Source organism: Littorina saxatilis, linkage group LG9 (genome assembly GCF_037325665.1).
Source record: "Littorina saxatilis isolate snail1 linkage group LG9, US_GU_Lsax_2.0, whole genome shotgun sequence".
Classification (NCBI taxonomy): domain Eukaryota; kingdom Metazoa; phylum Mollusca; class Gastropoda; order Littorinimorpha; family Littorinidae; genus Littorina; species Littorina saxatilis.
The window spans coordinates 48,080,625-48,107,810 of NC_090253.1; the positions used below are offsets into that span (position 1 = coordinate 48,080,625).

At 40.2% G+C, this 27,186-nt stretch overlaps 2 protein-coding genes across 2 annotated transcripts in view; both read right to left on the reverse strand.

Moving 5' to 3' along the window:
* LOC138977237 (uncharacterized) overlaps positions 1-6,732 on the reverse strand; it is a 57,627-nt gene extending 50,895 nt beyond the window's left edge. Inside the window, exons 1-5 of the mRNA XM_070350143.1 lie at positions 6,588-6,732; positions 4,361-4,551; positions 3,550-3,639; positions 2,939-3,119; positions 1,855-1,975 (exon numbers count right to left, since the gene is read on the reverse strand). Coding sequence (XP_070206244.1) covers positions 1,855-1,975; positions 2,939-3,119; positions 3,550-3,639; positions 4,361-4,551; positions 6,588-6,648 — 644 coding nt within the window. The 5' untranslated portion in view covers positions 6,649-6,732. The remainder of the gene's footprint in view (positions 1-1,854; positions 1,976-2,938; positions 3,120-3,549; positions 3,640-4,360; positions 4,552-6,587) is intronic.
* Positions 6,733-20,380: 13,648 nt separating this feature from the next.
* The window catches only part of LOC138976313 (fibropellin-1-like), a 38,383-nt gene continuing 31,577 nt past the window's right edge, over positions 20,381-27,186 (reverse strand). Inside the window, exons 24-27 of the mRNA XM_070349162.1 lie at positions 26,421-26,681; positions 25,190-25,315; positions 23,372-23,528; positions 20,381-21,243 (exon numbers count right to left, since the gene is read on the reverse strand). Coding sequence (XP_070205263.1) covers positions 21,045-21,243; positions 23,372-23,528; positions 25,190-25,315; positions 26,421-26,681 — 743 coding nt within the window. The 3' untranslated portion in view covers positions 20,381-21,044. The remainder of the gene's footprint in view (positions 21,244-23,371; positions 23,529-25,189; positions 25,316-26,420; positions 26,682-27,186) is intronic.

The window sequence follows — 27,186 nt, forward strand, 5'->3', positions numbered from 1 at the left end:
AACTGCCAACAGAATAATTAGTGATGAAACAGCCATGATTACACTCAACACAAAGCATCAGGAACCTTAAATAATAACGATTTCGAAAGCGCGAACTGCAGAGTTTGAGCACATAACTAAATGACAATTAAAATGACGGGCGCAGTGGCGTGGTGGTAAGACGTCGGCCTCCTAATCGGGAGGTCGTGAGTTCGAATCCCGGTCGCTGCCGCCTGGTGGGTTAAGAGTGGAGATTTTTCCGATCTCCCAGGTCAACTTATGTGCAGACCTGCTAGTGACTTAACCCCCTTCGTGTGTACACGCAAGCACAAGACCAAGTGCGCACGGAAAAGATCCTGTAATCCATGTCAGAGTTCGGTGGGTTGTAGAAACACGAACATACCCAGCATGCTTCCTCCGAAAGCGGCGTATGGCTGCCTAAATGGCGGGGTAAAAACGGTCATACACGTAAAATTCCACTCGTGCAAAAACACGCGTGTACGTGGGAGTTTCAGCCCACGAACGCAGAAGAAGACAATTAAAATTGTTAAAATAATAATAATAACTGGACATTTTTAAGTGCATAACCTATGGCTCTAGGCCCTTTACAAAACTTTGTGAACAACAAAATATACAAATACTGGTCGCCTTAATATACCTTATAAATTGGTTGCCCTAAGCTACCCGAAAAGGCGTGTCGCCGTAACCCCCACTCTTGCATTATTTTCATTAAGGCGACCATGCAAAACACCTATATCTTAATCTTGACAGATTTTCACGTTCAATTCATGACAGTCGGGTGTAGGTCAATTAGCAAATGTAATTACAAAATTTTATTAATATTGCTTTAAAAACAACGGATATAGCACCGGTAGCTATAAAACCCCTTTTTACAATGGTCGTCCTAAAGGCGGATTTATACTTATATATATATATATATATATATATATATATATATGTTAATGCATACAGAGAAATCACGTGACATCAGCAACACGTGACCATTTTGTGTGAACTTAAAGCTAGGGTGAAGCGAAAATTGAGTCATAATACCGTTACATGTATTGGAAAGCCAGACATTCTAACACAGCATCGTTACGAAAAAGAAAACTATAACTGAGAGTTGTCAGGATGATATGATATTTCACATTTTCCCCAAATATGCTGGCGTGCGAGAGTTTCATTTGCACATTGCGTCACAACTTTTCTGTCTAAATCATATGTACATCAACGCACGTTTTTAAATTGCAGAATGACGTACATTGCTAATCGTAGTCGAACAGTCACAAACGACATCAGATGAACTGCTGTTAGTTTAGAACCCTACAATGTAAGATGAACCAACACTAAACTGATCCCTAACAGTGTGTGCTGCGGACGGGCGCAGTGGCGTGGTGGTAAGACGTCGGCCTCCTAATCGGGAGGTCGTGAGTTCGAATCCCGGTCGCTGCCGCCTGGCGGGTTAAGAGTGGAGATTTTTCCGATCTCCCAGATCAACTTATGTGCAGACCTGCTAGTGACTTAACCCCCTTCGTGTGTACACGCAAGCACAAGACCCAGTGCGCACGAAAAAGATCCTGTAACCCATGTCAGAGTTCGGTGGGTTATAGAAACACGAAAATACCCAGCATGCCTCCCCCGAAATCGGCGTATGCTGCCTGCATGGCGGGGTAAAAACGGTCATACACGTAAAAATCCACTCGTGCTAAAACCATTAGTGAACGTGGGAGTCTAAGCCCATGAACGAAGAAGAAGAAGAAGAAGAAGAAGAAGAAGAAGAAGAAGAAGAAGAAGAAGAAGAAGAAGAAGAAGAAGAAGAAGAAGAAGAAGAAGAAGAAGAAGTGTGTGCTGCAAAATAACCTGATTAACGCTTACGTGGAGTAGACTCCAAAGTCCACCATCGCCACTACATCGACAAACACATCTTGAGTGACCTGTCGCCTGTATCGCTGATGGCGTGTTGGCTCTTCCTCTGAAGGCTGGTTGAACCTATACGCTGAAATATGAAATACGTTTTACTTAATGATCAACATTGAGGTGCGCACGTCATAAAAAGCACCCAAAAAAAGCCGACGTGCACAGAACCTATCTGTTGTACAGACTGAACTATTGAACAATACAATTGTCAAGGCTAGCATTACTTGTGATCAACAAAGATTGTTCTGCAAGGTTTTCCTAACAAAAACAACAACAACACACACACGGAAGAAACTACTTATCTGACAGCAACAAGCTAATACTAATTAAACAGCATACTGCATATCATCACAAAACAAATGGACATCAAACAGACCCTCATTTTACATTTGTGACCCTCCATCACAAAATGAGTCGCATGTCATCTTTGCATGATTGTCATATTTTTACATCTTCCTAAAGAGTTTTTTATGCTCTATCCAGTGGTGAAACCCGTTTTAGAAAAGAGCGACAACTGTTTGAGTTATAAGCCTGTGACTAAGGTGACCCTCACACTGTTACCATACACTCTCCGGACTTATATCAAGTCTAGCGCAGAACCGCGCGAGGTGACATGCGACTCATTTCGTGGTGGAGGGTCACATTTACGTCTGAAGTAATAACACTGTACTCATAATCTAACAGAATGATGCAAAAACAATCAAAAAGCAAATGGAAACAAGAGAGAGAAAAAAAGAAAATGAACGACTTGCAACCAAGGTTCCTTTCTATACTGATTAATCAACCAACAAACCATCCACTTTTAAATCAAGTGTATCTGTCAACCAAGCAAACACACCAGCTGTACCTCGAGTTCATCTGCAAACCAACAAACCAAACCACTACTTAACCAACTGGCAAACCAATCAGTTACACAAATAACTGACCAGCTAACCAAACTTACCTACCAAGCCAGCTTATACCAGCCTCCAAATCAACCAGTTTAACCAAGTGATTTATTAAAATGAAACGCCTGCCTATACACAAAGAAAACACAACTCACACGACTCTTCGTGATCGTCCATATAGTCCGCAGGGCTGAAGTTGAGTTCTTGTACTTGAAATCTCAGATCAGTGTTTTCTGGAATGCCTCTGCCTTGGGGTCTTCCCATGTTTTCCTTGCGGTCTGCGCTAATCTCCGTCTGAATGCGGTAGATTCTGCCTCCCGTGTGAACCAACCCTTCCTGCAGCGAAAAAGGACTTCTTGAATACTATTTGAAAATGAATCTGACAGATGAGTCTAGTTCAAAGAGAAACACTTAGAACCACAATAATTGTAAATGCTAACGAAAACACTAGAAAAACTACACGAACAGAGGCAGCACGTACAATTACTATGAATAATTATGAACACGCATACATGCACGCACACACACACACGCACGCAGGCACGCATGCACGCACACACGTACGCACGCGCATATCGGGCCTCAGTTGCATGCTAATCAGCTTTCCTCCTTGATCAATTCAAATGTTGGGTTTTTCACGATCAAATAGTTTCACCGATGATGCTTACTGGCTGCAAAACATGAGCTGACATCGGCTGCCCCTATAAAGCAAACGAACAAATTGGAAAATAATGATCCGGTAAATAAAAAAAACAAAAGTGCCTACCAGGGTCTCAGATGTGTGTCCGTTCTGGTCAGTCTTGGTAGAGATCATGAAGGCTGCCCCCTTCTCTCTGTCCTGGTACATGGTGTAGTCCTGTTCATAATAATACGAGCATTTATAACGCGCACATATCTCACCACAAGGCGACTCAAGGCGCACTCATACACATTATTTCGCATTAACAAATCAAGCACACTCATATACACTTACGCATAAATTACATGACGATGACAAGGCAACAACACAAACAGAGACACGGCACTCAGAAGTTAGCATGACAAAGAAAAGACAATTTCAAATAATAATTATGTACATGGCTATTTACAACAGCTCTGATTTAGGCTTGCGGGTGAGCTGGTAGGAGGGGGGGGGGGGTGTAGCGGGGCACTGTAGTCTGAGGATTATTTATCATTTAGGGAAAAGAAAAGTCTTGAGGCCAGATTTAAATGCTTCTAAATAAGATAACAGACGGATGAAAGCGATTGTATGATTAAGATGCAACACATAGACCAACATTGGTTTTAAAGGGCTTCTGAAAAACAAGAACAAAAAGAAGAAGGGAGAAATAGTTCGGTTCTGCTACGGTTACAGCGACGAGGGCAACAACGATGACGGAGACGATAATGACATCATAGCTGACGATAATCAGTTGGAGAAATTGAGGCGATGGGGATGACAGAGGGAACAGTATGCTTACAATGGGGGTGGCGGTGTCATTATTACCACACCTAAACCAACCACCAAAGCAGCACAAACAGAGAAAAAACAACAAGCGTACTAACTAACAAACAAACACAAATCTAACAAGGCCCACCGTTTGAGTTTTGGCTCTCTCCACACGAAAACCTCCATCCCAGCCAGCATGAATCAGGTAGAGAGGGAGGTTGTGGTCCAGGTAAGAGTTACGGTCAAGGTTCAAACCCAGACTGCTACCTCCCAGCTCCACAGTGAGAGAGAGCGAGTCGGTTTTACTACTTCCCTCTGACAAGCGGCCAACTGTCGCATCTGTCAATCAATCAATCAATCAATCAATAGGACGCTTATATCGCGCATATTCCGTGGGTACAGTAAACTGTTCTAGGCGCTCTGCAATGATGTCGTATGAGATGACATTTTATACGGCCAGTAGATTGCAGCCATTTCGGCGCATATTTACCTTTCACGGCCAATTATTCCAATTCACACGGGTATAGGTAGAGCCTTAGCAATTTTGCCAGGAAAGACCCTTTTGTCAATCGTGGGATCTTTAACGTGCACACCCCAATGTAGTGTACACGGGGGGTGTTCGGACACCGAAGAGAGTCTGCACACAAAGTTGACTCTGAGAAATAAATTTCCGCCGAACGTGGGTTTGAACTCACGCTGACAGCGGCCAACTGAATACAAATCCAGCGCGCTACCGACTGAGCTATGTCCCCGCCCCAAGGGGAGAGGCGTATCCAAAGGTAACATTATTGTGTTACTTCACACACATCCAAAAGCAGATAAACTGCCAACGTTTCAAAATTCAAAATACAAAAATACAAATAAATGAAATGTGACCCTCCACCACGGAATGAGTCGCATGTCACCTTTGCATGATTTTCATATTTTTACATTTTCCTAAAGAGTTTTTTTATGCTCTATCCAGTGGTGAAACCCGTTTTAGAAAAGAGCGAAAACTGTTTGAGTTATAAGCCTGTGACTAAGGTGACCCTCACACTGTTACCAGACACTCCCCGGACTTATATTAAGCCTAGCGCAGAACCGCGCGAGGTGACATGCGACTCATTTCGTGGTGGAGGGTCACATATGTTCCAACAATATTATAATTTTTCTGTTTTTATCCTTTACAGCGATTTTTTCCAATGTGTTGAAAAAAAGCTTAGAACATTTATATTTAGTTATACTATTGTTTTTTGCATGATTTATGTACTCAGTGTGTAAGAAACATTCATCTCCAGTACCAATTTAAGACGTTTTATGTTTTAGTTTAGTCCCATCACACAAAAGCATGGAGTTTTCTTCACATATTTGAGAAAAATGTTGCTGCCCGGATAGATAAATAAATAAAAAACAAGAAAGGTAAGTTGTTGTAACGTTTATTACTGACAAAAATACGTTACAGTCACACATATATCGACCCAACGGTCTTTTAAGTGCACAGACGAAAACTTATCTTGATGGAATGTTTTACCGCCTGCCACGAAGCCGCAAGCGAATGATTCATTTGGATTTGCCCGGGTAGATATTTGTTTGAACACGATTACAAAATACAAATACAAGTTTGTTTCCAAAGTGAACAGCATTTCGGAAATAATTTCCCTGCTATTCATAGACAGTGTGGAGACATCATTTCTAGCAAGAGCACACCGAAATAAGACAATTGAAACGTAAGTGAAGAAGACGAGTATTGTCCTGTGACGGCACTAGTGCTTTAAACAACGATTCCGAAGAAAAAAAAAGCGTCTAAAGTGTCCACAGTGATGTCAAATATCATGAGCCACTCGCTAAAGCTAGCATATTTTCCTGATCCGCACACTTAGATCAAACCCTCAATAGCAAAGAGTTGTTTTGTTCATGTTGTAAACCTCCGATATCATCCAATCACATAGTCTATGAATACCTTTGCTGTATAGCATTCCCGTGTTTGTCCTACGATCAAGCCAACCCTGTCGATCACCTCTCGACAACGATCACCTCTCGACAACGACAACCTCTCGACAACGAACACCTCTCGACAACGATCACCTCTCGACAACGACCACCTCTCGACAACGATCACCTCTCGACAACGATCACCTCTCTATAACGACCACCTCTCGACAACGATCACCTCTCTATAACGACCACCTCTCGACAACGATCACCTCCTCATTACGACCGCCCAAGAGGATTCCCGACGACATTTTTTGTTATATACAATGAACCTGTCTTAATCGACCAACTGTCTTTAACAACCATTTTTGACAGGTCCCTAATGTGTGGTCGTTATAAAAACGTAGCCTACGGTCGTACTAATGACAAATAAAGCTAGCAAACACTCACAAAACTAGTATTACCTGCATGGGTGGAACTGCAGCAGAAGGCAGCAGCAAAGACCAAGACACAGACGACATCCATTATAGCCCCTTTCTTCTACTTAATCTTTCTCAACCAGGCTCTGGTGAACCTTCGTATCCAGACCCCAGCCTGCTGTGATGCAGTTCAAACTGACAACCCGTATGGATACAAGTCGCGGCCTTTTATTTGGAAGCGTCTGAAGAGGATGTCATCACGTGTTGACGTTGCCGAGGCCGGTCAATAGTCAATGTAAGGCACAGTCCTTCCTGTGCAAACGATTCGGCTCACCATCTCAGATTTAGCCAGGCGTTTTACATGGGATAAAGGCAACCTTTCACATGGACACGTATCAACAATCAACATCATGACGGGCGCAGTGGCGTGGTAGTAAGACGTCGGCCTCCTAATCGGGAGGTCGTGCGTTCGAATCCTTGTCGCTGCCGCCTGGTGGGTTAAGAGTGGAGATTGTTCCGATCTCCCAGGTCAACTTATGTGCAGACCTGCTAGTGACTTAACCCCCTTCGTGTGTACACGCAAGCACAAGACACAGTGCGCACGGAAAAGATCCTATAATCCATGTCAGAGTTCGGTGAGTTATAGAAACACGAAAATACACAGCATGCCTCCCCCGAAATCGGCGTATTCTGCCTGAATGGCGGGGTAAAAACGGTCAAACACGTAAAAATCCACTCGTGCTAAAAACATGAGTGAACGTGGGAGTCTAAGCCCATGAACGAAGAAGAAAAAAAAGAGAAGAAAAATCAACATCCTGAATGTTTGATTGCTTTGTGTGCATTTTGGGCAATTGTGTATGAATTAATTTCTTAAAAGCTACAAGTTTTAATCTGGTAAAAAGTCTGACTTTGCAGAGGATGCCGATTGTTGGTATTTATCCAAGTGTAAAGATGGTCTCATCAAATGTATGAGCTTGACAATAATTATCTGAGATAATTAGCACTTTTTTTCCCAGGATCCGGGAAAGATTGTAACTTTCATCATCGGTGCAGAGATGTGAAATGGAAACAGGAAGAACATTGTAAATGGTGTGATTAGGTTTCTGTGAAAACTATCCAATGGCAACAAAGACAACCCGAGTATCCTGGATCTTTCTGATTGGATTGGATGAAAGTAGTGACGTAATTCTTGCATGTATGTGTTTGTTTTAAAGTGACGTTAGAAAAACTGCTTTATATGTTTTGGTGCAAGAAAAGGTGCCGCTGAACTGCTTTTAACCCGGGTAAGGACATCTTCTGACGGGAGGCACGTTGCACAGCATTACGAATAATCTTGTTTACTTTTAGCACAACTTTTATTTTGATGTGTTGTCGCTAATGTAGTGTTGCCACAGCTAGTGCGGTATCCAACATTATTATCCAAAAGCAGACAATCAGAGACATTTTATTGATTTATCACATATACGCAAGAGAGCCCATGCACACCAGTCCTGTGATAAATAAACAATCTCTTCACACGTGGATATATCTTTTAAATGAGGTCAGAAAAAACTAGTCTGGAATGGGCCTACAGTTTCCCTGCTTATGATGACAAAGTCGCCGAGAATGTTGTTGCTGAAAACAAACCTGGGTCTGGTTAATTATGCTGGATTACGGGGTCCGGCAATTCGTGAATACGACATGCGATTTCACAGTTTTGTCGTCTTCAGTGTTGACCATGTCTCCCCAAAAAATGAATGCAAACTATTCATACGTACGGTAATGACTGAAAGACTGCGTTCCTAATATGCACCCCATTAAAGGGGCTGAAACATTCGATTTTTGGTCTGCACCAAATGCGTTTATATTTGTTTTTTTTTACATGACATGGCTTATCAATAATAACTATAACCACACTTTATAGTTTACACAGGAAAAATATGTCACTCTCTCACTTATAGCTTTACGAGTAAGTTCTATAACAAATTCTTCCCGAGGAAACAGCAAACGCAAAAGTGTTTCAAGAATGACGTAAAAGTATTGAGTTAATTCATAGCAGCTGACTGGCAATTGCTCTGTAAATTAACAGTGTAAATTACTTTTGTTTTTTTTTACCTCGTGGTCTAAGTCTCACAAAATCTCCTGAAAGAATCAGATCTTATTCATAACTATTAACTCAGCTCAAACAAATCTGGTAAGACGGTTTTGAAAACACTTAAAGCATACTATGTACACACAATGCCCAAACGGTAAGTTTGTTTACACAGTGGCGCGGACTTTTTTGAACCCACACATTTATTTTGTATCCTTGCCACGACCAAAGTTTATTCATCAACACCTGCAGTCTCGGCTAAACTTAGGGCTTGGTAAGGGCGAGTGACTCTCGTCCGCTGCGTCCGTAGTTGTTTGCCCTCGCCAATGGGACATTGTAGGGGGCTTTCAAAGACATTCTTGTCGGATTGTCGATGCATACAGAATTAATGCACTCTGTCCCACGTTGCAATTTACGAACAGAGCAAGATAAACACGACTACTCATAAGAAGAAAGGGCAATAGTCGGCAAATATCGCCCAGAGCTCATGAAAGTAAATTGAAAGGCGTGAACACTATGTCCACTTGTACTCCATTCTGCGAGTGCTTGTAGAAAAGGTGTGTAAGTAGCCTAATAACCTGTGATGTTACGTGGCATAATCATTATGTACGAGCCAAAGGCACATGTTTGTATGTACCACGTTCAGATAAGGTGTGATGAATTAAACTAAAGTAAATTGAAGTGAAGTGAATGTTAGCTCGAATTCAACTTCCCCTTGTGTGACCTGACCTGACAACAAAAGATGCATAGAAACGATAATGTTTGCTTTATTATTGTTAAACATTTCCATTGAAAGAAGGAACATTAAGTCGCGTAAGGCAAAAATACAACATTTAGTCAAGCTGTGGAACTCACAGAATGAAACTGAACGTTCTGCATTTTTTCAGCAAAACCGTATACTAGTAGCATTGTCAGTCCACCGCTCGTGGCACAGGCAGTGAAATTGACGATCCAGAATAGCGCGGTAGTGGTTCCGCTGAGCAGGATAGCACGCTTTTCTGCATCTCTTTTCTTTTTAACTTTCTGAGCTTGTTTTTAATCCAAACATATCATATCTATATGTTTTTGGAATCAAGAACCGACAAGAAATAAGATGAAATTATTTTTAAATCGATTTCGGACATTTAATTTTGATCATATGTTTTATATTTTTAATTTTCAGAGCTTGTTTTTAATCCAAATATAACTTATTTATATGTTTTTGGGATCAGAAAATAATGAAGAATAAGATGACATTGTTTTTGGATCGTTTTATAAAAATGTAATTTTAATTACAATTTTCAGACTTGTAAGGACCAAAGTCATCAATTAAATTAAATGTTTAAGCCTCCAAGCTGAAATGCAATACCAAAGTCCGGGCTTTGTCGAAGATTACTTAACCAACCTTTCAATGAATTTCATAAAAAAATGAGGGTGTGACAGTGCCGCCTCAATTTGTACAAAAAGCCGGATATGACATCATCTAAGACCTTTATCAAAACAATGAGAGAAAAAACATTAACAGCTATTGTGTTTTCAGCGTAGCAATAGGGCCCGATATTTAGACGAGACAAGTATAATGCCGACGAGTCGAAGACGAGTCGCATTATACTTGTTCGAGTCTAAATATCGGACCCTATTGCTACGATGAAAACACAATAGCGTTTATATAGCTATTCTGACATTAAATTCTGTGTTAAAATCATGTTTTTGTCAGCAACAAGGACCAGAATGGTCCATGTCGTTGATTGCAGACGACGGTTCCCTTTCTGCATGAAGCCACGGAAATAACCGAACATTGAAAAACCCACGGACATGTATTACGGAGAAAACTCAAGATAACCGGATGCTTAGCATTACGTCAATATCTTAGGAATCATATGACGTTATGACGTATCATGCTTGCCTACGTAGATTGTATGTTCGAAAGTCTGACTTCTGTTGGGAATTCGCGTGGTGAAGACTGCGGTAAATCTGTAGATGATAAGAGAACAAGGATTGTCTAAGAAGAAACGACGAAATGTTTCAGACCGGTAACTTCATTTCAACATTGCACTACACAATGGACGTTCTATGTGACAGGAGAGTTTGCTGATTTTGTGTTAAACATTGGTGATTGGAGAGATCGTCTGCAAAAATCAGAGATAGGTCGCTTCAGATTGCAGCTTCTGGAAATTTGCAAGGTTTGCTGCCAGTTAAAGAACTGGATTTTACACGTAATGTATGTCATGTACAGTAAGCAACAACAAAAACACACACAAAGCAAATTGCATCGTCTGTCGACTAGCCACAGACACAAGCCTGACGAGGTATGCGTGTACTTTACACACGTGGAAGAAACCGGAACCATGCGTCTTTGTTATTGCCGATATCGTTTGGATATCGGCAAAAATGGCCAACTTTCGTAGCGTTATGCTTTGATGATCGGAAAAGGGATGTGTGAGACCATCCAATCACAGCCCCCGAATCCCCCCACGTGTCCATCAGAATAGCTATATCTAGGGATATCATTCCCAGGAACTCTCATGTCAAGTTTCATAAAGATCGGTCCAGTAGTTTACTATGAATCGCTCTAAACACACACACACACACACACACACACACACACACACACACACACACACACCCACATTCACACATACACACTCACACACACACACACACACACATACACACACACACACACATACAACACGACCCTTGTCTCGATTCCCCCTCTGTGTTAAAACATTTAGTCAAAACTTAACTAAATGTAAAAAGCAACATTCCAATGAAAACAACTTCACGGATGTCACGATGCGGATGTTGTACTGTTTACGCTTCTCAAACTTAACCTTTTCAAACTCCGCACACATTGTAAAACGTCTCTTTCAGTGTGTCGCACGGACATGAGAGCTATGTTCTCATATGTTCAGCCCATGTGTGGGAATCTCAAGTGATGTTAAACATTTTTACAAATCTACAACAAAGAAATAATCTACCTTGTATCGTTTACTTGTTTGAGTTGTTCGTCCTTCCACAACCAGAAATAACAGGAAGAACAATTTGGAGTGGATCTGCAGAAGCCCATGAATTTCTGCCGCAAAGGTAAAGGTCGGTTTGTTTGTTTGTCTGTCGGTGTTTTTTGTGTTGGTGTGTGTTTTTTTAGTGTGTGTTCGTAAATAAAGAGAATAATAAAAATAAAAAAAATCGCAAATGTTTATACTTGTTTGTTTGTTTGTCTTCGTTTTGTTACATTTAGTCAAGTTTTAACACAGAGGGGGAATCGAGACGAGGGTCGTGGTGTATGTGTGTGTGTGTGTGTGTGTGTGTGTGTGTGTGAGTGTGTGTGTGTGTGTGTGTGTGTGTGTGTGTGTGTGTGTGTGTGTGTGTGTGTGTGTGTGTGTGTGTGTGTGTGTGTGCGTGTGTGTAGAGCGATTCAGACCAAACTACTGGACCGATCTTTATGAAATTTTACATGAGAGTTCCTGGGAATGATATCCCCGGATTTGTTTTTTATATTTAGTCAAGTTTTGACTAAATATTTTAACATCGAGGGGGAATCGAGACGAGGGTCGTGGTGTATGTGTGTCTGTCTGTCTGTGCGTGTGTGTGTGTGTGTGTGTGTGTGTGTGTGTGTGTGTAGAGCGATTCAGACTAAACTACTGCACCGATCTTTATGAAATTTGACATGAGAGTTCCTGGGTATGAAATCCCCGAACGTTTTTTTCATTTTTTTGATAAATGTCTTTGATGACGTCATATCCGGCTTTTCGTGAAAGTTGAGGCGGCACTGTCACGCCCTCATTTTTCAACCAAATTGGTTGCAATTTTGGTCAAGTAATCTTCGACGAAGCCCGGACTTCGGTATTGCATTTGAGTTTGGTGACTTAAAAATTAATTAATGACTTTGGTCATTAAAAATCTGAAAATTGTAAAAAAAAATAAAAATTTATAAAACGATCCAAATTTACGTTTATCTTATTTTCCATCATTTGCTGATTCCAAAAACATATAAATATGTTATATTCGGATTAAAAACAAGCTCTGAAAATTAAATATATAAAAATTATTATCAAAATTAAATTGTCCAAATCAATTTAAAAACCCTTTCATCTTATTCCTTGTCGGTTCCTGATTCCAAAAACATAGATATGATATGTTTGGATTAAAAACACGCTCAGAAAGTTAAAACAAAGAGAGGTACAGAAAAGCGTGCTATCCTTCTTAGCGCAACTACTACCCCGCTCTTCTTGTCAATTTCACTGCCTTTGCCATGAGCGGTGGACTGACGATGCTACGAGTATACGGTCTTGCTGAAAAATGGCATTGCGTTCAGTTTCATTCTGTGAGTTCGACAGCTACTTGACTAAATATTGTATTTTCGCCTTACGCGACTTGTTCTTTTTTTCGATAAATACCTTTGATGACGTCATATCCGGCTTTTTGTAAAAGTTGAGGCGGCACTGTCACACCCTCATTTTTCAATCAAATTGATTGAAATTTTGGCCAAGCAATCTTCGACGAAGGCCGGACTTCGGTATTGCATTTCAGCTTGGTGGCTTAAAAATTAATTAATGACTTTGGTCATTAAAAATCTGAAAATTGTAAAAAAAAACAATTGTTTTATAAAACGATCCAAATTTACGTTCATCTTATTCTTCATCATTTTCTGATTCCAAAAACATATACATATGTTATATTTGGATTAAAAACAAGCTCTGAAAATTAAAAATATAAAAAATTATGATCAAAATTAAATTTTCGAAATCAATTTAAAAACACAGCGCCCGTCCTTTGTATTCAGCAGTTTATGTTTGGTGGTAGCGGTGAGCCGTTAGGCCTACATGAAAATCAGAGACTTGTTTGATCAAATACGAAAACGCAGTTTAGCAACTGAACGACTTAATGAATTACGATTTACAACCAATTGCAAAGTAATATCAAAATGTTCCATCGGTTTACCGATAGTTTCGCTCTTCTGCATAGGGACATCATGTTCGTCTGATTGTTCACAGATGTGTTTCCTTTAACAACATGAGTATTCTGAATATCGGAATGAAAGGTAAGCGGCTTCGGAAAAAAAATATTATTGCAAAAAATTGCAAGGATAGGATTTCTTTGTAAAACAGAGTTATATAATATTACTTGCTGTTTTTTATGGCAATCAAACGGTGACAGGTGTCGTTCACATACATTACTAACTGCATGCTTTGTAAAACAAAGACCGCACTTTGGTCAGGGAAATTAAACAACTAAGACAAGCATTTTTACTTAAAGCAGACATATCATACCTAAATAAATTTAAATGCCACTAGACGAGCATGCATAATCGTTCTGGAAAAACCCTGTTTGCAACAACCTATTGGCTGTATAAAAAGCGTTTAACGGACACCAAGTACTTTCCTCCATCTGTTCAAAGTGTTCTTACCACCATTGAAAGGAGTATAAATCCTGATAAGAATCAAGATTTTTGTTATGTAACCTGAATTTCTCCCTCTGCAGCTTGATTAATCAATCAATTTCAAATGTCGAAATTGAAATTCAGTTCCATAGGCCCTTAGTCAATAAAGTCCCAGCTACCCCCCCCCCCCCAACAAAAAATATCAACAGCAACACTTAATATGCGCACTGTCTTGCCATAGTGCCGCTTCGTGCTGTTGTTTGTTTCATAGAGAATACTACATAGCTTGCTGTGTCGTACCAAATTTACACGAGGTTTTTTTTTTTTACAGATATTGAACTGCAAGTCATTGAAAGGGATACTAACTTGTAGTAATCATTATTTTGTGCAATTACTAAATAAAGACATAGTGGGCGGAATATAACGGCCTTGTCATATGCAACCCGTCATAAACAAATCTAGGCAGATGAGGCCGTTTATTGTAAAACCAATTATATGACTGAAAAGGCATTTTCAGTCATATGCTTGGTTTTACAATCAACAGCCTCTTCAGAAATATCTGCCCTCAAAAGCATCTGCCTAGGTTTTTTTTTATGACGGGTAGTATAGAGAGACACAGACACATAGAGAGACCGACAAAGACAAATCGATAAGAAAGAGAAGCTAAACAAATTAGATTAACTGCACCAGCCTTAATATCACGATGACAACTCAAGACATGGACGAGCTTACCAGTGTCTTGCCGATTTCTCCAAAAAGCAGAGTTGCAGTCGCAGTAAAAAGTACTCATGCTAATGTTAGTGGTGCCGTTGTTGTCGCCAGTGTTGCCGTTGCCATTAGCGTTGCCCATACCGACGGTGCTCTGGCCATGGACATAGCTGCCGTTGGTACCGTTGTGACTGATGTTGCCATATTGTCCTCCGACGATATCGTTAGCACTGGCACCTGCTAAACGACGCTGGATGTTGTCTGCAAGATAGGGGTGAACATTATATACGGTTGCCTTTGTATTTTAAGCTTTAATAACGTACAGGAAAGAAGATATTTGTTGTGATACTTCATAATGGTAAACTATATATTCGCGTTTGTTTGTTTTGGGCCACTAGTGTGTGCACACAAATGATCTAGTTCGTGGTAAAGGGGTGTGTGTATGCTTGCCCGCGCGAGCGCGCACGCCCGCGCGTATGTGTGTGTGTGTGTGTGTGTGTGTGTGTGTGTGTGTGTGTGTGTGTGTGTGTGTGTGTGTGTGTGTGTGTGTGTGTGTTCATCATTTTGTGCGCATTTGAATATGTGCCTATCTCTCGAACAAGAACAAACACTTCAAGCGAAACATTTGTTCTGTTTACGGAGAGAAATAAGTATTCATTCTACTTACGTTCATGACATCGAGTTCCAGAGAAGCCATCACGGCAAATACAAGTGTAGGAGTGACCAAGGCTGTGGCAAATGCCGCCATTGTGGCACGGGTTACTGACACACGGGCTGGTGATAGCTAAAAACAGGTAACGAAGACAGAATTATAACAGGATGAAGCCCAAAAATCAACATTGGTTATCCACTTTAGCTGTAGCAATGGTTATGTCTTATCGATTGGGTACCTCACAAACAGTAAGATTTACAATTATTGCCATCATACTCACACATAATTCATATACCATGTTTTGTGTGGAGAAAGACGACAATCTGAGCAATATGCTGTTTTCTACAACAAAGTGCGTTGTATTTGTGTGCACAAATATGCAACCACAAGTACAAATTCAATTCCATTGATCTAAACAGAGTTAAAAAAAAGAAGAGCAAAGCTCAAAGGCGTGCAAGCATTTAGGTAATAAAAACAAAATACAAATAATATCCTTGCAACTGAACTATGAAACTGTACTCACCAAAGGCGTAGACACACACCCACAGGTTAGTATACCAGTTTATACTTCATCAATAACGAACACGAGAAGTGACAAAGAGAGATATAAATACAAGAAAAAGTCCAGAAGGAGGCAGACAAGACACTTCAGAGATTGATACATTGAGGTATGTCGAAGTAAATGTCTTGCTTTGTCGCTTAAAAGTTCAAAAACAATATCCTTTTCATTATTGATACCAGAAAATGACCGGTACCTCCACAGACGCTAAACAGGGTGACCGCGGCTATGAAGAGTGGACTCAACAGTATGTGTCCTTCCATGTCGAACTGTGTCTGCTTTCACTTGTCGACCTGTGTCGTCGCTCAGACCAGTGATACACTATACACAATGGCAATTACAAAATTAATACACTCAAAAGATTGACCTCACTTGACCGGTTGTGTGCGTCTGTGTGTGTGTGTGTGTGTGTGTGTGTGGGGGGGGTATTTGTGTGTGTGTGTACGCGTGTGTGTCAGTGTGTGTGTGTGTGTGTGTGTGTGTGTGCGTGTGGGTGTGTGTGTGTGCGTGTGTGTGTGTGTGTGTGTGTGTGTGTGTGTGTGTGCGCGCGCGCATGTTGACCTCACTTAGCGATCTTTGTCACAACAAAGAACGGATGTGTACCTTAGGCAACCATTAGTTGTCATGTGCCTGCCGTGGTATATAGTCAATGATGCTTGGACACCTGCGTTTGACGACAGCAATCGCCCGCTCACTGGTAAAACTGAGCCCTCTCGACAGATTTGTTTAATTCCATGTTGAGCTTTTTGTTCTTTTAAATCAGTCCGTGTCACAGTACAAAAAACAACAGACCTACACTATAAAACACTATTTATTTGTATGTGCTTGTCACATCATTTGTCACCAGCACTAAAACACGAGCGGACACAGGCAACGATATCACCTGGAGCTTTAATCCTTGCCACCCTATCCCCATCGTATCGTCCTCAACTCATTCCGACACTCGTTTCTACCCTTTCTGCTTCACGCACATAATGTTTAAGATAGGGTGAGCGTAATGGACAGTCGGTTAAGGAGTGTGTAAAACACACACTTGGTCCCCAGTACACTGACAAAAAGACGAGTATTTGGAAGATATATAACTTGAGCACGACACAGTAACATCACTGTCAACAGCGCTTGTAAGAATATAATTGGCTTGACCATCTGTATGGCTACAGACATATTCTCTTTTTGAAGTTGGGTTTTCTGTGACATCATCAAAGTGGATCAGTTATAAATACCTTTTTCTTTCACAGTGCTTTACTTTATTGTGATAAGGAAAATAACAAAGTATTTATGTATGTATTTTAAGGCATTTCAAGTCAGTAAGGGCTCGCTGCATGCTATTTTTTGTCGATTTTTACAGATTATTTCCTGTTTTTAATTTTTGGCAGATATGTCATCTTGAAAAACCTACTTTGCAAATTGCGTGATCAACTTGTTGAATACAACATTAAAAAAAGGCTGTATTTTTTTTATGTATGTACAGCTGCGTCTTATTTTCGAGTATTTTTCTCTGCGTTTACATTTTCATTTGTTCTTGCATGAAATGTTGAACAAATGTTTTTTGCATACTTGCCATTGAAAGGAAGCATTTTAAGCTCTCTAATTGATTGCATAGATTTTAGAATGATTTTGCTTAGGATGCAGTCACCAATAGGTTTATTTTTACGAGCTAGTATCGTAAACATCGTTTGTTTGTATCGTTTATTGTTTTGTGATCATGATTTTTTCAGCATTTGATGTGAACTTGTACCTTTAGCTGCATGACTACCATATAAAGCTGAAGAACAGCCCAACCCAATCAGCACGCTTGGGAATCGCCGGAAATGCACAACGGTTCCAACAACAGTTGTGCATTGCATACGGCGGATTTGAGAGTGGGTGTGTGTATAAAATGTTCTCGTCTGAGATAAATCAAAAACTTATTCGTCAAATTATTTTTCATGTAAGCGTATGAGATATTAGGTTTCTACAACACACCGCCCGTGTGGTTGTTGTGTACAGATTATATTGCATACATCTTGCTAAACGCACTTTTAACTTCCAATTATTGTTTCTGAAAATAATGTGAATCTTTGTGAGACAATATAGCATGCTCTAAATTGCTCTTTAATGTCTAATGTAACAGGTCGTGAAGCGTTGTGACAGCAACTTGCTTCGAAGTTGTTTTAAATTAAAATGCATTTGAATAATTGATCCTGCAGTTATATGACAACGGTTCGGACACATACCATATGCAACCGTTGTATTGCTATGGTCTTCACCTCGAAAAACCGTTGAAAGAAAATGTTAACATTTTACTTTCTACATCGATTTTTCTAAATGTATCCTCTTTGACGATCATTAGCGACTAATAGTAACACTGACGTGTCCATCCTGACCTCAGGTCAAAATGAGTTCGGCTCATTCTCTCCCTGACAGGATGCCTTAAGTTTCCTTGCGTTCCGCAAATCAATGACGTCATTTTGTGTAAATCGTGACGTACGTGCTACGTACATCAATGACGCCATTTGTGTTCAGCGTGCTAGACGTCCCCATGAATTGATTCCTAAGATCGACTAGAGACAGAGAAAAAGTAAGTTAGTGTATTCAAGATTCATTCTATGGATAATTACGTCCAAACAATCTCCGTCGAAATAATTATATTGAACAGTTAATCAACGAGATTACCAGTTAGGAGAACAAGATATGACAAATCTCAGTGGCCTTGGAGACTCCTTGGCAACAACAGCCATAGCAGATTTTCGTCCATGTAACTGTAAGCGTACACGGCGTACTGTTATCGGAGGGCGAAGAAGCCGCTGAGGCCGCACTTCATCCGTTATGTTAAAGGTATGTTACAATATACTAGAGACAAGTCTTCTGACGAAGTCAAGCATATTTTTTTGGTCATATTCCGTCTGTTTGTTCGTGTGAACGTAGTGAGAAGATGCGTGAAATGATGTGTGTGATCTCAACCTCTGGATGCTGTAAACGGTCATACGTTGTTTCAGCCTAGTTCGATGTTGGATGAATACACGTGTATTGCACTTTGTGGCAGACACTGTCCTCCCTTGACCATGAAGTTGCGAGAGAGGAGGGTAAACGTTTTTCAAGACGCTAGATACCGATAGAAAAAAAACTACATCGTGTCATCGGAGTCGGACGACCAAGATGTGCTGCACCAACGCCATTCTACGTCTAACCTGGATGAAGTTTACACTATGACAACTGCTTCAGACTTATGCGCAGACCATCGAGGCAAACACTGATTCCAAACCCTCGACAGCAACGTTAACTCTGGCTGGACCACAAATGTGACCCTCCACCACAAAATGAGTCGCATGTCACCTCGCGCGGTTCTGCGCTTGGCTTAATAGAAGTACGGGGGGACTGTGGTAAAAGTGTGTTTTTGCTCTTTTCTAAAACGGTTTTTACCACTGGATAGAGCATAAAACACTCATTAGGAAAATGTAAAAATATGAAAATCATGCAAAGATGACATGCGACTCATTCCGTGGTGAAGGGTCACATTTAGACGGCAGACTGTACGGAGGAGAATTCAGGCCCCTGCCATTTCTTCCTATGGGAGGCATACTCCATAGTCTTGGGTAACGACTGCCAATGAATAGGACACTCCGACAAAACAAACTGTGACCTGAGGACCTCACTGTCACAGTCCCTGCTTGCAAGGCCATAAACTGACCCTTGAGTGTAAAGGGCGAGGTCGGTCTTGCGCACGTCGCAACTCCCTCGTCCAACCCAACAAGACATGCAGCGACGCGAAAGCGGCAGGTGAACGAAGATATCACAGGGCGGCGCAGAATCAATCATTTGCAAATGTATGTGCGCGTGTGTGTGTGTGAGTGTGTTTCTGGGTTTGCATGTGTACCAGTATGTGTGTGTGTGTGTGTGTATGTGTGTCATGTGTGTGTGTGTGTGCGTATGCGCGCGCGCGCGTGTGTGTGTGTGTGTGTGTGTGTGTGTGTGTAAGTGCATGCGCGTGCGATTGTGTTTCTGAGTTGGCATGTGTACGAGTATCAGTGTGTGTGTGTGTGTGTGCGTGTGTGTTTGTGTGCGTGCGTGCGTGTGTGTATATGTCTGTGTTTGCATGTGTGTGCGCGTTTTTATATATGTATGTGTGAGTATGTATTTGTGGGCGAGGGTGTGTATGTTTGTGTGTCGAGGTTTGCATGTGTGTGCTGTTGTGTGTGTATGTGTGTGTGTGTGTGTGTGTGTGTGTGTGTGTGTGTGTGTGTGTGTGTTTACGTTTGCCATCACCCTCAGGTGTAGCCATCAAGTCAACATCCATAATAGCACCAACAACAACAATTATTACATCAACACAACAAAAGCAACAACAATAACATCAACGACAACATCAACAACAACAGAGAGAGAGAGAGAGAGAGAGAGAGAGAGAGAGAGAGAGAGAGAGAGAGAGAGAGAGAGAGAGAGAGAGAGAGAGAGAGAGAGAGAGAGATCCACTTTCCGCTGTAAAATATGCACTCAAACAACTGTATTTCTTTTGGAATGAAAAGCCATTTATTATTTCTTTTTGAAGGGACGGCAGATTATATTTAGCAACAAAAGTAAGTAAAAAAAAAAAAATAACAAAGAAAAGACGTTCTGAGCATTATGCTCGAAATCAAAATAAGTGTTTGAAAACACACAAGCTTTGCGTTCGCTAAAGAACTCTAAAAAACGCCACGCTGAATTAAGCCTTCGTTTCAAAGTGTAACTAGCTATCACTAACCGCATGCAGCAGAAAAGGCCTGTGCAAGAGAAAGACATACAACGCTGAGTCAATGGCTATCGATCGACTCGACATTCAGTGGGTATAGCCCCCTGGATCTCATAACCACTTGCCGTTGAGAAAACAAACACAAATTTATGGCAAATGACATACGTTATTTCATCATCAAAGCAGCCTCTTGTTTTAAAATTCAGATAGTATTTTGATTGTCCATTATTATACGATACACGTTGATGTTTTAATCTTGGGAAATCTGACGCCATGGAAAAAGTGAAGAAACTAACTTCGTGATTTGCTATTTTGTAAGAAGTGTGTGAATTTCTCGTCCACATCAGCTATTTTTAGCGTTGCATGCCGCTCTTTTGTATCCAGACGGAAATATAAATGAGACGCCAAAGTGACTTTATCTCCATAAACCTGCCCGGAGAATCTACGCACAAGGTTTACAATCTACTTCGGTTTCGTCACGAGCGCTTAAAAGGCATCCGTTTCCGTTGTTGATGCCGCCAAAGCTACTGCAGTCCGTCAGTCGACTTTCGCCTCCGTTGCAGAACATGTCTCTCAAATTGAAGGGCTGTTCATTTTGTCCTCCGCGTCCGAAATCTAAGTTCTCCCATTTGTCGACACCACTGCAACACATGAAACACACACACACACACACACACACACACACATGTATAGGCTACACACACACTGACACACACACACACACACATACACACACACACACACACACACACACACGTACGCGCGCGCACACACACACACACACACACACACACACACACACACACACACACACACACACACACACGTACGTACGTACACACACACGTTCGTACATACACACGTACGTACATACACACACACACACACAGGCTCAAATACACACACACACACACACACACACACAGGCTCACAAACACACACACACACACACACACACACACACACACACACACACACACACACACACACACACACACAGAAGCGTTCAAAATGTAAAATTCATCACCGTCTTGCTACCTCTTACACTCTCAACTTTGTCTGACACAGGTATAGTACCAGATTGACAAAAACACCCGCAAAAACACTCCGTATTGTTTGGACTACAAGCTATCAATGCAGTAGATGTTCAAGCCAAAATAGAAATGACATCAATACATTCAGATAATCGATTTTAGCTTGACCTTCATCAGCCGAGTATTACATGACACACACAAAAGCAAGAAACAAGACCACACAACTAAACACACAGACTAAAACACATGTGCAGAGCCCATAACCATTACGTATTTCTAACGGAGCTTAAATTTCATCGAAGATTTTAAAAGCGGCCAATGGGATATATTTCAGCAGGCCAATCTTTGCATGCTCTCTTGGACGGGGGGGGGGGGGGGGGGGTTATTTTGTTTTAAAGGTCCTTGTCTACATTTTTATACCGAAATCGCCATTTGACCATTAAAATGCAGAGTCTATTATCTACAAATATCAACAATACACCCCCTTTCGATCAGGAAAGACGAAGCCAGTGTAGCCGTTTGAAAATTCATTGTAGTATTCCAGCGTAGTACTCATAGTAGGATATCCTTATTTGGAAAATGCCAAGCGCAAAACTCCTCTCAAATCCCGTGCATTTTGTGCGTTTAAAAAAAAGCGTGGACAGCGCTCCAGTGTCAAACTGTTGCTGCACTTGTTTGGGCGTGGCTATAAGCATAGTGACATGAATTTGATTGGTCAGTATTTTTAGGCAAAGCACATGTTCTCAGCAAACAGAAAACAAAATATTGGAAGCGTGAGTCACGCTACCCAAAAATAAAATCTTTGTTTACATATATTTTTTGTCAATAACTTTTTTCCCCATGGTTCATTCATCATCTGACATAACTTTGTAGTGAAATCTAACCATAAGATTATTGAAAAAAAGCAAAAATGTAGACGACCACCTTTAATGTATTCTTGTTTCCCAGTGTTATCTGATAATTATAAGGACTAATTTCAAAATGCTGTCTATGTTGTGTTAACAGACGTATTCCGTATTGCAAACTTGTCATTTATGGTAGAATAATACATGCAGCCCTTGTTTATCATCATCAGCAAAACATTAATACATGAATGTATCTGAATGCGAATCGTTTTGCGAATGAAGTTTTAAGAAGTCGAATGTACTGTACAATACAACAAAACAGGTCAAATCAAGGCTTCGTCTCCAGAGAAATACAATGCACTGCCAGCAATAAAAAAATATACAGAACACACACCCGCTCATTTAAAAGAAGAAAACGAGCAAGTTGTGCTATTATTACATTGCTGGTTTGCTCGATACCAGATCAAGCTAGTAATGGGGTAAGGTACTCCCTTGTTTGAGAAACCTTCCTACTGACTAGTCTGTCACAGACGTACTTTTACAGATGGTAATACTGTGGACAGAGTTGCCAGCTGTGAAAAAAACAGCACAGCAACAGAAATTAAAGTGGATTTTCTCGTGGCGTCGTATTTATGTTTTGTTTCTAAATAGAAATAGACTTACTGTTTGCTCTGATTTTCAGTTGTTTGACTTTTCAAAAGCGTTCGATCCTACATGATGTAAGGTTTCTTATCGGGACATGGAAATAAGAACGATTCACTTAACATTGTTCCTTTTTCTACCTCTGAATGAATTTCTCAGTGATTTAAAAATATAACGTGCCTTTAGCAGCAGTGTTTTTTTTTCTAGTCTTCATTTTGTTCTTACATACAATACCCATTGAGACTTACCGCCATCCCAACTGGCGACAAACAACCTCGGCCTCTGCGCGACCCCACTCATCATCACAAACCATTCCCCATGTGCCGCTGTGAAAGATTTCCACTCTTCCTTCCCAGGGATTGTCACCATTAATCAGACGCAATGCGCCCTCAACATTCTGAATTCCTGCAACATTTGTTTGTAATCCGTTAAAAACAAAATAGGCATACATATTTCACATTCAAGTAAAATACATATGTTTTTTCACCAAACTTTAATAAAAAAAAATAATTTAAAAAATCTTTTATTTGAAACACAACGTTGTTTTCATTCTTTAAGATGTGTTTTGATTGTAATTTGTTTCAAAGAGCAAACCTGGAACATAAGGTACTGGAAGCCAAGACCAGCTAAGCAAAACTTACAATTATGTTTACACTGCCTAGATAAACAACATGGGCTCTTTTATTTGTTTTACTCACAAAGAGTTCATAAGCAAACCATTCCTCTAATAAATGTCTAGAACTGAAACAACAGTAGTTTTATTTTAGTTTGTTTATTTGTTTATTTTTTTAATTCTTTGTTCATACTTAATCAGATATTTCTCAACAATGCAATTTCTTAAATGGTGTATTTACTGAGTAATAAACACAAGAATAACAATGAATACCAATATGAACTAAAGAAAAAACAAGTCGCGTAAGGCGAAACTACTACATTTAGTCAAGCTGTCGAACTAACTGAATGAAACTGAACGCACTGCATTTTTTCACCAAAATAATACAGCTTCGTCAATCGCCGCGAGAAGGAAATCGCTCACCTCCCACGTGCAAAACGCAGTGAAATAGACAAGCAAGGATAGCGCGGTAGCGTATTGCGCTTTGCAGGAAAGCGCGCTTTTCTGTATTCTTGTTAATTTTTGGAGCTTGTTTTGAATACAACATATCATATCTATATGTTTTTGAAATCAGGAAGTAATAAAGAATAAGATGAAATAATTTTTGGATCGATTTTATAAATTTTATTTGTAGTACTAATTAATCTATTTTCGTTAATTGTGATCACATTCTATGACATATGTATATATTTTTAGATTTAGAATTTGATGAAGAATACGATGCAATCAATTTTAAATCTGTTCGGGAAAATGTGATTTTACTGACAACTTTAATTAGCAAACTCGTCAATTAATTTGTAAGCCTCCATTCTGATGTACAAAACCAAAGTCCGGCCTTCGTCGAAGATTACTTGACCAAAATTTCAACCAATTTGGTTGAAAAATGAGAGCGTGACAGTGCCGCCTCAACTTTCACAAAAAGCCGGATATGACGTCATCAAAGACATTTATCAAAACAATGAAAAAAACGTCTGGGGATATCATACTCAGAAACTCTTATGTTAAGTTTCATAAAGATCGGTCCAGTAGTTTCTAGGAATCGCGTTATACACACCCACACACACACACACACACACACACACACACACACACATACACACACACACACACAAACATACACACACACACACACACACACACACACACACACACACACACACATACACACATACATACACCACACCCTCGTCTCGATTCCCCGTCTATGTTAAAACATTTAGTCATTACTTGACTAAATGTAAAAAGAGAAGGACAGAGGAAAGAAACAAAACAAGAAGGAATGTCAGACAGAAAGACGGAAGGAAGGGGACAAACAACAACAAATACAAGAGACAGGAACAAGTAAATGAAGAACGACAATTTAATGAAGAAAGAGAAGGAAAAGGAGAACAAAATAGACCGACCGACCGACCATTAAGAGAAACCATTAAAACAGGAACACAGATATACTCACTGACTTGGCAGGTGGTTCCAGTATAGCCATCTGGACATGAGCAAAATCTGTCGCATCCGTCACCGTTAGAATAGTAACACGTGCCTCCGTTTATACATTGCAGCTCATCGTCGCATCTGGTTCTCTCTGTGGCATTAACATCAAATCGTCAATATAACGAGAGGTAGATGAAGCGAACAACATCACGACATCATAATACTGGCTTAACCGGACATTATTGTGAGATGTCCTGTCTCACCTTGCATTTAGAAAATAAATGAGAGCAACGCAGTAACCGCCATCACATCTTTTATCTCATGACTTGCTCAGTTGCCTTTTTAAGCTTATGTAGTTGTATATTCTGCATATTTGTTTTCTAGTAACACCTCATGTTTTTCTCACAGCGGAGCCTCGATCTGACCTGTGTTGCTGTACGATAACTACGGTCATCGGCAAAATTACAGCAACAACAAACATCATGCAGCTGCGTATACACGCAGAATCGTGTCCAATATATTATCATTCAAGAGATACAGTTTATTACTTTATCTGCTAGTAAAAGAAAACAAAATATAACAAATACAATACTTTCTGTTTTGTTTATTTGTTTTCATTGTCAGTGTTTAAAGCAAAAAAAAAGGTAAGTTGCTTATCGAACGAATTTAGTTTAATGGTGTTTTTGTACACTAGTTGGGAAATGAAAAACAGACATGAGCAGGTCTGTGTCAGACAAGTATGGGACATCTCAACAACAACAATGCACACATAGTTTGCACACCTTGTCCTGGATAACTCAGCTATTTTCTCTCGTGACAATTTTTCGAGTATTATATTTGACAAGAGATTTGGGAATACCCACAAATGAACCATGAGAAAAGTGTCCGATCAGTTCTGGACTCGGAGACATGTTGCCCAAATGTATTTGTGTAAAAAGAACGTTCAGTCACAAATATCGTTACTTAAATCCACAACTAGAACGTCACTGATGTACATGCACATACCCGTCGAATTGACATTGAAAATAAGACTGTTTGCTGCTATCAACTTTATTTTGATAAGATGAATAAAATAAAACACACCTGAGTAGTAATACAGAATGATCACAGACCTTGAACGTACATAGACCGAGACGGTCAGGCCGATGTAAATACTATTATACTGCGGCTAAATTATCACTTATGAAATCACAATGAAATTACATACATAGATTGATACAGTTGACCTTAGGGTCTTTCTAGACGTGTAAACTCACCAATTTCGCATGTATTCCCTTCGAAGCCAGCAGGACAATCACAATGGAAGGTTCCATCCTGCATCGAGACATCGCCGGTGATGTCACCGGTGTTGCCAACACCATTTAGTGAGCCTGTACCGAGAGTGTCTAGACCGAAGTTAAAATTGAAAGTGCCTTGTGTGACAGATCCAATACTGATCGAACCAAAAGTGCTACCGCTTAGACGGTTGAAACAGGCACCGCCGTTCTGGCACTGGTTGTACTGGCAAGGCTTGACATCTGCAACAATTTCCTTTTTTTGTTATCAAAATGCGTTTACAAAGGTGAATGTCTGCAAACGACCGTTTTGGTTAATGTAGCTATGTTGTCATATATTATTAATGTCTAAAGCTACTTATTAGTATATTATGTATCATTTAGAAAAATAACAGTTCAAAAGAACACATCTGTACGGGAAAAGGCTACTGTCTCGAAAGTTGCACTGTCAGCAGTGTGTTTACAACAAACACAAACGCATTGTTCAACGAGGTATTATTAAATGTGTTTGAGATTAATTGATCTGAGGCAGTGTAACATACATTGGAAAAATATGGTTTTACTAAGGGGACATATATATTCAAAGTTAACACGTGGTATAGGCACGAAAGTGTCAAAACATTTTAGCAAGACAAAAAAACTAAATAATGCCAGACAGTGTAACCTAGGCTTTCGCATCTCCGGTGCAACGTACTCTCATTACAAAATATGTCTGCGGAGTGAATAAAACACATTCAATGCTTATGAG